Source organism: Rhineura floridana, chromosome 2, assembly GCF_030035675.1.
Source record: "Rhineura floridana isolate rRhiFlo1 chromosome 2, rRhiFlo1.hap2, whole genome shotgun sequence".
NCBI classification, from domain to species: Eukaryota; Metazoa; Chordata; class Lepidosauria; order Squamata; family Rhineuridae; genus Rhineura; species Rhineura floridana.
The window spans coordinates 139,472,496-139,487,418 of record NC_084481.1 but is presented as its reverse complement, the minus strand read 5'-3'; the positions used below and the strand labels follow the sequence as shown (position 1 = coordinate 139,487,418).

Below are 14,923 nucleotides of genomic sequence, written 5' to 3'. Positions count from 1 at the left end.
TGCAGGATTTTTTTTTTAATTTAACAGTTTTCATTATTGGTCATCTGATCATGCTATTACTCTTTTTTCCCTTTTTTGGAACAAAAAGAAAATTGATTTTGTTTCTAATGGCATAGATAGTGATGTATACAGGTAATACAAAAGATTATCTCAATATTCCTTAGTTTCTGTTAAATGTCACCTCTTTGTGAAAGTGAACTGTGCTCATCTGAAGAAAAACAAAGGCATATAATTTTCTTGTCTTTTTTTCCTCTTTTGCCAGAGCCAGCAGACAATTTAGCTTCCCAACCCACAGGAATGAATGAAAATGCACCATCTTCAACCCAAAGCAGCAGTAGCAACAATGTTGCCAGTTGCAATAACTCCTCAGCCATCCCCCAGCCCAACTCCACTGTTAAACCCTGGCGCAGCAAGTCACTTAGTGCCAAGCACACAGCCACGTCTTCCATATTATCAGTAAAGCAGCAGGTTCAGGAGTCTCCAAAAACCCCTCCAGATATGGTCAAACCAACTCCCAATGGTCAGAAATCCATGCTTGAAAAGCTGAAGCTTTTTAATACAAAAGGTGGCTCCAAACCAGGAGGGTCATCTCTTGAATGTCCAGGGTCTCGGGACACTAGTTGTGAAAGACTAGAGGCCCTCCCTAGCTTTGAGGAGAATGAAGAGATAGATGCTGCAAATCGGAATGCAAACAACCCAGGACCAACATCAAATAGTCCTAAAATTGCACTCAAGGGAATTGCACAAAGAACATTTAGTCGGGCACTGACCAATAAGAAGAGTTCCCCAAAGGGCAATGAGAAAGAAAAAGAGAAGCAGAAAGATAAAGAAAAGGAAAAAAACAAAGACATAGCAAAGAGAACATCTGTCACTGAGAAAGCAGACGTAAAAGAGGAGCTGAAAGAAGAACAGATCCCACCAGCTACAACAGAGATGCCAAAAAAATCCTCCAAGATCGCAAGCTTTATCCCTAAAGGAGGAAAGCTAAACAGTGCCAAGAAGGAGGCATCTGCCCCTTTGCACAGTGGAATACCAAAACCAGGGATGAAAACCACAACAGGGAAATCCTCAAGTGCCCCAAGTTGTTCTGCAAAAGAAGGCGAGAGAAGCCGCAGTGGGAAGCCTGCCTCAGGCCCCTCTCATCAGAAGCCCCAGCTGGATGGTAGGAATTCGAGTTCCACATCAAGTTTGGCCTCCTCTGAAGGGAGAGGCATTGGAGGGGTGTCTGTCCTGAGTACTAGTAGCAGTGCCCAGGCTGTCAATGGGCCAACAAATAGTACCACACAGACCACAGGAAGCCATATTGTGAGTGTTCAGCTACCTCATCCACAACAGCAATACAGCCATCCGAATACTGCCACAGTAGCACCATTCATGTACAGGTATGAGTAACTTTTTAAGCATGGTGTCTGTCAAGTCTGACCCTCTTAGTGTAGTCAATTTTTTCCATGGTATGCTTTTTCTAGGAGTATGAAAAACTATGATATTTACTTGGGTTTGTTCCCACCTGCCCCAGATATCCTAGATACTAATAAACAACAGGCTAGTTGTATATTTAGGAGAGGACTTCTTTTTGTTGGTGTCTCATGTGAGCTGTAATAGCTATGTAAAGAGGAAAAATACAAATGTATATCTGTAGGCAACAAATACTAGTTCTGTGCTGAGTGGTTGGTTATCTCTTGTGCCAAATGTTAATAACACAGGCCTGCTTTGGGTTCTGAATGCAAAACCACTCTCCACAACTATACAGTGATTACAGAGAGGTTTGGAAATTGATAGAGATGTTTAAAGCAGATTGTAGCTCAATCCAGATAAGACACTGTTAGTGGGTTGTTCCTCTGTCTGGATGAGCAGAATGCATCCTGTTCTGGATGGGGTTACATTCCCCTTGAAGGAGCAGCTTGTGGGGGTACTCTTGGACTCAGCGTTGTCACCGGAGGTGCAAGTGGTTTCAGTGGCATAGCAAGTTTTCTACCAGTGCTGCAACCCTATGGCCAGGGATAGCCTGACTTCACGTGTCTGTGTTCTGGTAATCTCCACGTTAGATTACTGCAATGTGTTGTACGTGAGACTGCCTTTGAAGCTGGTTCAGAAACTACAGTTAGTACAGAATACAGTGGCTCAATTGTTAACTGGAACCAGAAGTCATGAACATACAACACTGGTTCTAGCCTGACTGTGCTGGCTGCTAATTTCTTTCTAGGCCCAATTCAAAGCACTGGTTTTCACTTTTAAAGCCTTATACAGCTCAGGACCCATATACCTAAAGGACCATCTTTCCCCATGTGAACCTGCCTGGACCCTGAGATCCATCTGAGGTCCTGATCTGTGTGTCATCTCTAAGGGAGGTCTGATTGATGGCAACCAGACAGCAGGCCTTTTCTGTATTAGCTCCCTGTCTATGAAATGCTCTCCCCAGGAAAATGCTCTCATAATTTTTTTGGTGCCTGGCAAAGACTTTTTTTTTGTTTTCCTTGTCTTTTTTCTCAGTTTTTAATGTGTTTATTATTAGATCACTTTATTATTGTAAATTGCTTCAGGATTGTCTGTTGTGGGAAGTGATTTATGAAGTCAATAAACTAACTCACTCTGTCTGAAGTTTGTGTGTGTGTGTGTATTCACTAATAGGCAAAACATCCTTGCAGTTTAAGAACATACATATAGCTAAAAGATATTTTTTATCAAACTTTAAAAAGCAGGGAAATTGGGCAGCTATAGTGAATGCATCAGGGAAGCAGGAAACCTGATCTCCTCTCCAAGCAGGGCTGGTTCTAAAGGGTGGCCAGGTGGGGCAATGGCCCAAGGGCCCCTGAAGCTACAGGGGACCCTGAGGTGCCCCTCTGCTCCCCTTCCACAATCCATGGCAGTAGCCACGGATTGCAGGACAGGAGGAACTTCTGAGCTGTTCGCCATCTCCCTGCTTCACCAACCTTTCTCTTTGCTGTTTTTTGCAGTGCGCGCAGGGTTGCCATCAATCAAAATGACGGCTGAGGTTTCCATAAGGGGCTGAAGCCTCTGCTGCCATCTTGGCTGATGGCAGCAATGTGTGCGCGTGCGTGCCATCAACCAAGATGGCGGCATAGGCTTCAGCCCCTTACGGAAACCTCGGCCGCCATCTTGATTGATGGCAACCCTGCACACGTAGTGTGCGCAGCTGTAAAAAACAGCAGAGAAAGGTAGGTGAAGCAGGGGGATGGCGGGCGGCTCGGAAGCTCCTGTCCTGCAATCTGCGGCTCCTGCCGTGGATCACGGAAGGGGAATGGAGGGGCCCGGGGCAGGCTGGTGTCCAAGGGCCCCGGCATGCCTGGAGCCAGCCCTGTAGATTGTACTGCCCTGCAAATTTGTAAAAATGCAAACACAATTTGGGTTGGTCTTTCACAGTCCAATCCACTTCCTGTATAGTTTGGAAGAATTTGGTAACATGTGCCTCTGAGTATATGGTGCCTGGTGCAACAAACTATAATTAAGATTAACTACTGTGGTTAATTGAAATTGGAAGTGAAAGCTTCCAGTCTCCTTCTTGTTTGGCTTCATTAGAGGAGCAGAATAGATCAACACAAGCCTAAGGGGAAGTATAGTTTCTTGTGAAGTCTGAATGTGACAAAGTGTGTAATGTACTTACAGGACTGTGAATGAAACAATATCTAGACGTGACTTTTCAGATCCTTTGCCTTCTTTCAAGGACACAGTTTGCTTGCCTGCAGAAGATATATCAAACCTTTCTACAAATAAGAATATATAGGAATACTCATAATTAGAATATGCCTTCTCAGCATATATCATTCTCTAGTTAATGTGTTAATGAAAATAAGCCGTCTGCTTAACTTTGCATCAAGAGGAGTCCTAGCTTTTTTTCGCATCCCTCACATGGCAGTGAATATGTAAATAAGGCACCTTCATTATGGTTCCTACGCAAGAATATGTTCTCATCACCACCCAACTGGGGAGAAAATCATCCAAATCACATGATGAGCCACTTCACACAGTTGGTTAACCATTACAGTAGCTGCCGTATGGTGGCCATCCTGGGTCAGTCAGCCCCAGAACTCCAGAATGAGAATTCATAGAGGGGTTATAGATAAAAACTAGGAAGTCAACTGTTGTTTTTTATGACAGACCTAAAACACTATATAACTTGCAGGAAAGGCAGGATTCAAATGGAAGAAATAAGCATAAAAGGAAAGAAAAAAAGCTGACATTAACAACCTGCATTTTATTCCATAGCATGGGCTCTCTTGTCATCAGCAATGGTTGGGTTTTGAACCATCCATTGCTGACCAGACTGAATACTTAATTTGAAACTGAAGGTACTGGAAAAGCCAGTCTGAGGGTCTGCAAAGCCTGTATTTGACAGTGAATATTTCATTTTTTTCTTATAGTTGAGTGCTTGTTTCCATTTCTAGGACATAGCTCAACATGGGACTAATGAATTATGTAAAGTCAGTCTGCTAGTGTATCCTGGGGAGAGGACTGTGACGCTCCTTCCCTGGCTCTCCCTGTCAGGTTCCTACCTGCTCGTGGTTACTGCCTGTCTCTAGGCACCACCAGGGACTCCACCAGTCCGGACCGCTCTCTCTTATGATTTCTCTCCCCGCTCTAGCACAGATCTCAGCAGATCCCCCTGCTAGGCAACCACCAGTAACGTCCCAATACTAGTATTCCCAGAGACTCTGAATACTGGTATTGTTACTCTCTTCACCGCTGCCACCATTTGTTACAGTTCCCCTTCAGCCTTGGTCATTACCTTACCCTCCCTTCTGGTCTGTGAAACCCCAGCCAAGGATCAGGCCTTTGGTAAACCAAATTAAGTATTTATTAAAGATAACAAAGCTAACAAGATTAACAAGATTTCTTCTTAAGGCACATAAGCATATGGTTTTACTCAATACTAATCCGAACTCCACCTCCCTCCTTCTTCACGCTCTCCTGGCAAACAACTCTCTCAAACCCCACCAAGCAATCCACTCTTTCTCTTCTCCCCCTAGATTCCACAATTCACCACCTCACATTCCCCCAGATTTACCTGTCATCCTTTCATTTATACTGTCAGCCATTTTAAACATTCAGCCAATCATCAAGCATTCTATTGCCCATTCACTCCCCCTCCTCTTTCACTACTTACCATGTATACTCTAAACAACCAGCACTTACCATATATACACTAATATATAGGAACATCACAAGGACACAATGCAAGATGGCAAGTACAGTTTTATTGGCGCTGGAATTCTTTTTTGGCATATAAATGACTACATTTCTGTCTCACTTTTTTGCACTTAAGGTCCCAGACAGACAATGAAGGGAATGTAACGGCTGAGCCTAGCACTGGAGGGGTGAGCACAAGCATGGATTCTGCTCCTCACACTAAAACAGGACAGCCTATTCTAGAAGATCTTTCTGGTAAGACATGGGATGCATTCAGTGGGTTGACTGTGTTAACGCAGAGGAATAATGCATGGGATAAATGAGATCAATAGGTACCACTATCTCCCTCTGTGGTGGAAAGAAGGTTAGTGTGAGTGTATATTTTGCTGCTGGGCAAATAGAGCTTTCCTAACCTTTGTGGTCCTGTTCTTTGGCTGCAAAAGTGGGGAGCCACTTTGGGGCGATGGGCTGGGGAAATTCTTAAAATTTAGGGGGTGGGGGACTTAAAATGAATGTCCAAAAGCAGAAGCTTCCGCCCCTTCTCTATCTTTTATTTATTTATATATTAAAATCCTTTGTACAACCATGGCAAGCAGTGGGAGTCCTATTTATTTATTTATTTATAAAATGTATATACCACTTAAAATAAAAAATACATCTCTATGTGGTTTATATAAAACATAATCAGAAAAACTATAAATTCATCATAAAACCACAGACTCATTTAATAAAACTTGTTAAGAATGTATTTCCTTTATTGACTATGATGATCCACAAGTGTCAGATCGATGTGCCCGCTTTTGGAATTCATACCTGTCTCTCCTAGGAGACAGTTGAGAACCTGGTCACTAGCAATTCAACCAGGTCAAGCAGGGAAAACAATAGAAATATTGTTCTATTGTTCTATCCAGCAATAAAATAATATAAAAGAGTTATTTTAGTTTAATTCTTAAACTGTCTCCCTTTACCCCATAATATACTCATTTGTCTACTTAATCTTTTGTCATTATATGTTTTGTTTTATGTTTTATGTTTGTGTTGTGGATGTATAATTTTTTTAAAAAAAGGATATATAGATGTATATACACACATACATTCAAATAAGACTCTCTGCCACTTGAAACACCTAGGGAAGGGCAGTGCAAAGGATAGGTGCAACCACCAAGAGAGCCTGCTTCCATGTTGTCACCAAGTGGCAATCTACTGGTCAAGGAATGGCCTGCAAGGGCTCCCTCATCAGTTGGGTTTTGCACTAGCTGAAGCTTCTGAATCAGGCACAAGGATAGCCCCACATAGTCCACATTACAGTAAATCATGGTTACTAGTGCATGGACTGCTGTAGTACGGCTATCCTTGTCCAGGAATGGTCATAGCTGGTGAATCAGTTGGTAATGGGCAATTTGAGCCACTGAGATCACCTAGGCCTGGTGGAGCAGTGCAGGTGGGGCTGCATTGGTGATCTGGCATCCCAATGCCATATGCCACTGCCTGTCACCAAGAGAGGAAGTTGCAAGGCAGCTTGGCGCGGTGCAGGCAGTGTTAGGAAGCCAGGTCAGCAACGTAGCCCCACTGGCCACTACTGCTCTGCTCTAGTGACAGCAATGGATCTAGGAGCATCCCAAAACTTTGCACCTCCTTCTTCAGAAAGAGTGCACCCCTGTCCAGGACAGGTACCCAGTCCAATTTCCGGACCTGGGAATCATCTATCCATAGGGTCTCCGCCTTGTCAGGATTCAGTCACAGTTGATTAGCTCTCATCCAAATTATAACTGCGTACAGGTTTAGGACATGCAGATTCAGATATTACAGATAAATAGAGCTGGGAATCAATCAGTGTATAGGTGACACTTTGCTCAAACCTCCGAGGCCATCCCCCTCCCTCCCCACATATTGACGTACAATGCCTCTGTGAAATGACTTTGAGCACAACACTAGTTTGTTTTTGGTGTTTTTTTCCAGGGACTTAGGGGACCCTAATTACTCAGTTCCTCATTTCTGATGCAGCAGGTACTCATAATTGTACAAGATGAGCCCTACAGAACTAATTGGCAGTAGCCTTTTCTTGTATGACTTTAGATTAGGTACACAGAGAGGTTCTCAGTGGGTGGCTGCTAGCTAGTCAACACCCTGTTGCTGGAGATTAATCAAAGTCCATTCTGAGCATCCGTCAGAATATTTACTTTGTTATTCATTGTGGCTTTTTGGTACCAGACAGCTGGGACGTCTGGAGGTTTGCAATGGTTCTGTTTGTTTCATTTGATATGAACTTGGATTGTTGCATGCACCCTCCACACATTAGGTCATGGTGGACTGGTTAGATTGAGAAATAGATAAACTGATCCTGGGACTGTTCTAACACCTTGTTTGCTCATAGGTATTCCATCTGCACATATAGAAACACATATCTGCATAAGCAGTAAGGAAAGATACACATTTCCCATACAGTGGTGCCTCCGGCTATTTTCCAAACCTGAGTTACACATCTACAAATGGCAAATAATAGCTAACTTATACTGGTCCTTTGTCATCAAAACTGGAAATGTTTATTTTGAATACGCTATAGTTTGTGATTGAACGGCATGAGAACTGGAACAATAGTTGCACAAAGACAGATGGTTAGTGCCATTCAGTAGACAGTTTTCTGTACTGTAGATCACTAACAAAATATTGAGGGAGGGTGGAGAGAGAGATGGAGCAGTATAAGAGAATGAATGAGCTTCTGAATCCATAGAAATGATAAAACTACCTTGGGACAAACTCTCTCATGGCATCTTGGGGTTCCTTCATCAGATCAAATAAGTTACGTTATTATAAATTCAGGCTTTCCTTACATTAATGAACACAAGAAAATGATGTTTTGCTTTTAATCTGTGATTCATTCCATGATTTAACAGTGCTGTCCTCTCAGTTTTTAAAAACACTAATTTGCTGTTCAAAAGTTCATTGTTATAAAATGTTCAGATACAATGCATTTTAATACAAAGTTCAAAATGTGAGAAAGGTATGCTGGTAAGATGTCTTCTTAATTGCACAAGAAAATGTATTATAAAAGTGAAGGAAGAATAAGAATTTTCCAAGACCAAGGAGTCTTGTAGCATTTTAAAGATTAACACTTTTAATCCCCAAGATAGATCACTAAAACTTTCTAACTACAAACTTTATCACCCCTTTCCATATTCTTCTGAAACACACTGAGCATTTGCTTTAACAGTTAGCTGATTGATAATATGACTAGAAACAGTAACTTTGTCAGTAACAAGAGTAATATTTTAATATGTTAAACAGTTTAAACTGGGTTATTGTAGGAGTTGTGTGGATGTTTGTAAAATCAATAATGTGGTATTGTACATTAATGTTAGGCACCCATCTGATAAAAAACTGAAGCCAATATAGTATTTAGTTCAGGGTATTAACAACTATAAAAGCAGGAAATTGCATTTGGCTTGAAGCCATAAAAAGATGGTTCTTTCTAGTTACTTCCTCCCCCCCCAAAAATTACATTCTGCTATAGGGGAAGATCCAGAAGCTCGCCGATTGCGAACTGTCAAGAATATAGCTGATCTTCGACAAAACTTGGAGGAGACCATGTCAAGCTTACGAGGAACCCAGGTTTCTCACAGGTGAGACTTGTGAATTGCTTCTCTGTTCAAACAGAAGAACTGTGTGGGCCTGTCTTGCATGTCCTTGACTCTGTCTGTTTTTGCCCTTGAGAAATGATTAAGAGTGATAATGGCAGGCATTCCTGGACTAAGCATGTATTGTGCTATGTTCTCTTTAAAACTGAAACCCCAGATTTTGAACTGTCTTAAGATGATGAAGAGTACATCTTGCTATTGGAGAAAACCAGAGAGAATGCTGTAAATAGAATTCTAACCCCGGAGAAATGCTTGTTAAATACTTTAGGTGATGTTTGAATAGAAATGTGCAAAGGTTACTACTTAAAATGTTACTTAAACTTGCTCATGAGAAACTTCAGTGCATTTTTACCAGATGTACAATATTGTGTGTAAACAAGCTGCTGAACTGCATGTGACCAGTTTGATAAGGTGCATACCGTGAATTCCTACCTGGTCTTTGGACAAACAAAGCCTTGTCATTTTTTTTAGTGATATACATGTGTACACTTTTTGGAAAGAAAAGCAGCATTTCGGACTCTCCAATAATGCTTCAGAGGTTTTAAAAACAACAACTGTTATTACACTGAGCAGTCAGGGAGATTGCCAATTTAAGTGTTCAGCAAAAGGTTTGGGGAGAAATATGACTTCCAAACACATTCAACAGCTAGTATGACTCTGCTGGATACCTCTTAGGAAAAGATCTCAAATAAATTCACCACTTGAACATTTGCCTGGCAAATTCAGTTAATTTACTTCCTGCACTTAGGAACCTCCAACACATCAGTTTTCCTTTTCAAGTTTAAATTAATACGGCTTACTATGATTATTGACAATTTCCATGGAGTCCTTATTTATTTATTTATTCAGTTTATATCCTGCCCTTCCTCCCAGCAGGAGCTTCTCGAAGGTGACAAACAAAAGCACTAAAAACACTTTGAAAAAAAGAAAAGAAATGGACTGTCTTCAAGTCAATCCTGACTTATGGCGACCCTATGAATAGGGTTGTCATGGTAAGCGGTATTCAGAGGGGGTTTACCATTGCCTCCCTCTGAGGCTGAGAGGCAGTGACTGGCCCAAGGTCACCCAGTGAGCTTCACTTTAAAACATCATAAAAACAGACTTTAAAATACATTAAAACAAAACATCTTAAAAACATTTTTAAAAGCTTTCAAAACACCTTTTTTTAAAAAAGGTTTAAAAATATATTAAAAAACAATTCCAACACAGGCACAGACTGGGACAAGGTCTCAACTTAAAAGGCTTGTTGAAGACCTTCAATAGGCACTGAAAAGATAACAGAGATGACGCCTGTCTAATAGTTGAGGGGAGGGAATTCCACAGGGTAGGTACAGCCACACTAAAGGTCTGTTTCCTATGTTGTGCAGAATGGACCTCCTGATAAGATGGTATCTGCAGGAGGCCCTCACCTGCAGAGTGCAGTGATCAACTGGGTATATAAGGGATAAGATGGTCTTTCAGGTATCCTGGCCCCAAGCTGTATAGGGCTTTGTACACCAAAACTAGAACCTTGAACTTGGCCTGGTAGCAAATGGGCAGCCAGTGCAATTCTTTCAGCAGCGGGGTGACATGTTGGCGATACCCTGCCCCAGTGAGCAGTCTCACCGCCATGTTTTGCACCAGCTGTAGCTTCCAGAGCAACCTCAAGGGCAGCCCCACATAGAGCGCATTACAGTCATCCAGCCTTGAGGTTACCAGTGGGTGGACCACAATGGTCAGGCTATCCCAGTCCAGAAACAGCCGCAGCTGTCTTACCAGCCAAAGCTGGTAAAAGGCATTCCTAGCCACTGAGATCACCTGGGCCTCTAGCGACAAAAATGGATCAGGAGCACCCCCAGACTATGGACCTCCTCTTTCAGAGGGAGTATGACCCCATCCACAGCAGGCAACTGCCCAATCATCCGAACTCGTGAACCACCAACCCACAGCGCCTCCGTCTTGCAAGGATTCAGACTCAGTTTATTGGCCCTCATCCAGCCCACCACCGAGTCTAGGTGGCGGTCCAGGGCTTGCATGGCCTCTCCTGATTGAAATGTTACAGAGAAATAGAGCTGGGTATCATCAGCGTACTGCTGACACCTTGCCCCAAATCACCTGATGACTGCTCCCAAGGGCTTCATATAGATGTTAAACAGCATGGGGGACAAGATGGTACCCTACGGCACCCCACAGCACAACTGCCAGGGGGCCGAAAGACCATCACCCAATGCTATTCTCTGAAAACAACCTCGGAGATAGGACTGGAACCACTGTAAAACAGTGCCTCCAATTCCCTTCTCACCAAGTCGGCCCAGAAGTATACCATGATCAATGCTATCAAAAGCGACTTAGAGATCAAATGAGAGTAAGAGGGTCGCACTCTGTCCTTCTCCTGATAAAGGTCATCCATCAGGGCGACCAAGGCCGATTCAGTCCTATAACCAGGCCTGAACCCAGACTGGAATGAGTCAAGATAATCTGTTTCATCCAAGAGTACTTGCAATTGCTGCGCCACAACCCTCTGAATCATCTTCCATAAGAAGGGGGTATTTGCAACCGGTCAGTAATTGTCGCAAACCAATAGGTCCAGGGTGGGGTTTTTTCAGTAGTCCTTAGACTTGCTCAGAACCCTGTAGAATAGTTATTGTTCTAATTGATAATCTGAATGCAGCCATTTTGTATGTTTCAGTGCACCTATAGTATATGTTATGTATCTAGGAAATAAAATCAACCACAAAATAAATCAGGAAGACCCATAGTTCAGTGGTAAAGAAAATGCTTTGCATGTAAAATGCCCCATGTTCAACCTTCAGCATGTCCACGTGGGGCTGGGAAAGACTCCTGCCTGAAATCCTGGACAGCCACCACCACAAGACAAAACTGAACTAGATGGATCAGTTGCCTGACATGGTGTAAGTCAGATTCATATGTTCCTCTTTTCAAGCAGTAACTATGGAAAAATGATGGAAGAATAGCATAATGTTTTCTGGTTAATTAAAGAAAGACTGCAGCCAGTAGACATCCACAAACAAATATAAACTGTTCAAGTATACTTGGATCTTCGTGCAAGCAACCTTAAAACAGCGGATTGGGACCAGAGCAGCTGTTCCATTTACAAAAGCACTGACAATCTGGTGAAGACAATTTTCTCTGCATCTTCCTGCATCACCTATTACACAGTTCAAGGGGTCCTTCAACACTCTGGAGAAGATTATCCGGGGACACAGGGCACTGCTGTGGAATCAGCAGAAATTGCCTTCACTCGTAGGATCATTGAATCCAACCCACTGTATATATTTAGTCCAATTTTCTGTTGATCAAATTAGCATTCTAGCTAAATGTTAATTTAAGCTAAAATCATAAGAACGTGACATCTTATGAATGTCTTATGAATGTTAATCAACCAGCACACCATATTTTAACATTAGGAGTTCAAGCTCCCTTTTTTGACCTCCACATTAAAAAAAAATGCAATAGTGAATAAATCTAAAATGTTGTGGGAATTTATTTCTTTTCTTGAGAGATGCAAAGATGTCACTTTGGTTCAGTGATGAAGCATGTTTTGCTCAAATATGTTGCCTGCAGGATTCCTTCAGCAAGGATGAAAACTTTGACTAAATGCCTGCCTCCATCTTGGGAGTAATATTATAGGTTGTAAATTCAAATATATTTATGTTCTTTCATTGTTATAGATCACAAAGGACTCATTGAAAATAAAGACTGCAACTTAGAATTGTTTTGCCCAAAGATCTGTAAAATAAAATATTTATATTTAAGCAGAATAAGCCTGAAAAGGGAAATGGATTAGGCTGGAGTTCAATGTAGTTATTAATTTCAGCAAAAAAAGGTTAAAATGAGTCCTATATATTTAAAAATATTTACATCACTCTTTATGTTGCATTCCTTTATAATAGAGGTGGAGAACCTTGTCCTGTGGCCCTAATTAGGCCTAACATTTTAGGCTGCCAAGTCACGGCCACATGCACTACACCTGACAGCTGGGTCAAAAAGATGGTGCAAGGAGCTTCCAAGCCCTGACTGTCAGCTAATTATAGGGGCTTGAAGTGCATCACAGAGCTCTTTGCAAGCACTGACAATCAGCAGATTGTTGGGTCTGGAGAAAGCGCTTTGAATACAAGGTACTTTCTCTGCAGAGGGGAAAATGCTCCATTTTTAGGAGCGTTTTCTCCTCTTCAGAGATTTCAGAGGAGCTTCCTGTAACTGATGATCAGCTGATTGTTGATTACATGGAGCCTCTGTGAAGGCATGCTCCCAGTGCCAGTCAGCTGATTGGTGCTTAAAGTATGTCTTCAAAGGAGGTTGCTGTAATCTCCTTTAAACTTTTGGACAGGTCTGTATCACCTGATGGCTTTAAGATGTCATGTAAATGACAAGTGGGTGGTCCTGCCCAACTGTCAAAGTTGGCCTGTGAGGAAGATATTGGAGAGGATGCTCATTGGTTGAGTACATGCTTTCAGTGCAGAAGATCCCAGATTTAATCCCTGGCATCTCTAGTTGAAAAGCTGATTGGGAGAGTCCTCTGTCTTAGATGAAAAGCCACCACCATAGTCAGGTTTAATTCTACATAACTAGTTAGAACAATGGTTAGACATAGTTTAATTTGTTCAGTAATGATAGTATGGACCATCCATGTCAATACAGGTCTGCCCACTTTCAGTGACAGCCCATGCTAACCAACTATAGGTGTACCTTATGTTGAAATGGTATGAGCATCACTGAGCAGTCTGAAGATGGGTAGGATTATGCAGGCTTGCATCATTTTTGAACAAGAACAACATGGAACGGTATAGATATATAATGCAACTTAGGTGAGGCTTGTCTAAAATTGTGTAGGGCAGATGTGGGAAACCTTGGATCTCTAATGTTGCTGAACTACAACTCCTATCAGTCCTAGCAAGCATGGCTAATGGCCAGAGAAGATGAGAGTTGTAGTTCAGGATAATCTGGAGGACCAAAGATTCCCCACACATGGTTTAGGGCTATTATGTATTATGGTGCGATCATATTATAACACATGCACGGGTTATAAATGGGCCACTAACAGGTGCCCTTACCTGAATCTAGTGTCAGCTTTATCCATAGTACTGTTTTTCCTCTTCCCCGTTTTGTAATTGTAACAACAGGGAAAAAAACCTTGCTACTCATTAAAGACATCAGGTATCTTGATAAAAGACATTTCCATTTTTGCCTGAAATCTAATTGATTGTAAATATTCAGTATAATTTTAATTTCTTATTCTTTGAAGCACGTTGGAGACCACCTTTGATACCAATGTTACCACTGAAATAAGCGGACGCAGTATTCTTAGTTTGACGGGAAGGCCAACACCCTTATCATGGAGACTTGGGCAGTCTAGTCCCCGTCTTCAAGCAGGTGATGCTCCATCAGTGGGCAATGGATATCCTCCAAGAGCTAATGTCAGCCGGTTCATCAATGCAGAATCAGGACGTTACATGTATTCAGCTCCTTTGAGAAGACAGCTAGCATCACGGGGCAGTAATGTTTGTCATGTGGATATCTCAGACAAAGGAGGTGATGAAATAGATCTTGAAGGAATCAGCATGGATGCTACGGGTTATATGAGTGATGGAGATGTTCTGGGGAAAAACATAAGGACTGATGACATTACAAGTGGGTAAGTACATTCAAGGCTGCTAATTTTTTTAATAAAATTACATTATACCCTTCTTTTGAGCCAACATTTTATAATAATTAAAATCCTCTTTGAAGAGATGGACTTCAGCATGCTGTGTTAACCAAACAGCTTGTTTTAAGCAAGCTGTTTGGTTATCACAGCATACTGAAGTACATCTCTGGGCTGCTAGACCTGATACTTCAGCTGTTTTCACAAACATAGAACATAAAACTAACACAAATAGTTTTATAATGAAATGTCTACTAAAAACCACATAGTCTATGACATTCTTTGTGCTCCAAGCAGCCCTCTGTGCATCCTGCCTGATTCAGCCCACTCCACATACACCTTCTTAGCCAACTGTAGCTGAAGAGGCTTAGCTCCTGGCGGCATCATCAAACTAACTTTTCTTATTGCATTTGTTTTTGTTCCTTGTCCCTTCGCACCTTTACTACTCATTCCACCTTCGTATTCAGGGACCGCAACAGTGTTGTGATCCTACACACCA

At 42.0% G+C, this 14,923-nt stretch overlaps 1 protein-coding gene across 11 annotated transcripts in view; it reads left to right on the top strand.

Moving 5' to 3' along the window:
* Positions 1-14,923, top strand: part of NAV2 (neuron navigator 2) — a 444,626-nt gene that overhangs the window by 233,083 nt on the left and 196,620 nt on the right. For all 11 annotated transcript variants that reach the window (XM_061610652.1, XM_061610648.1, XM_061610646.1 and 8 more), the window contains 4 exons: positions 263-1,382; positions 5,282-5,400; positions 8,657-8,765; positions 14,026-14,415. In XM_061610652.1, coding sequence (XP_061466636.1) covers positions 263-1,382; positions 5,282-5,400; positions 8,657-8,765; positions 14,026-14,415 — 1,738 coding nt within the window. The remainder of the gene's footprint in view (positions 1-262; positions 1,383-5,281; positions 5,401-8,656; positions 8,766-14,025; positions 14,416-14,923) is intronic.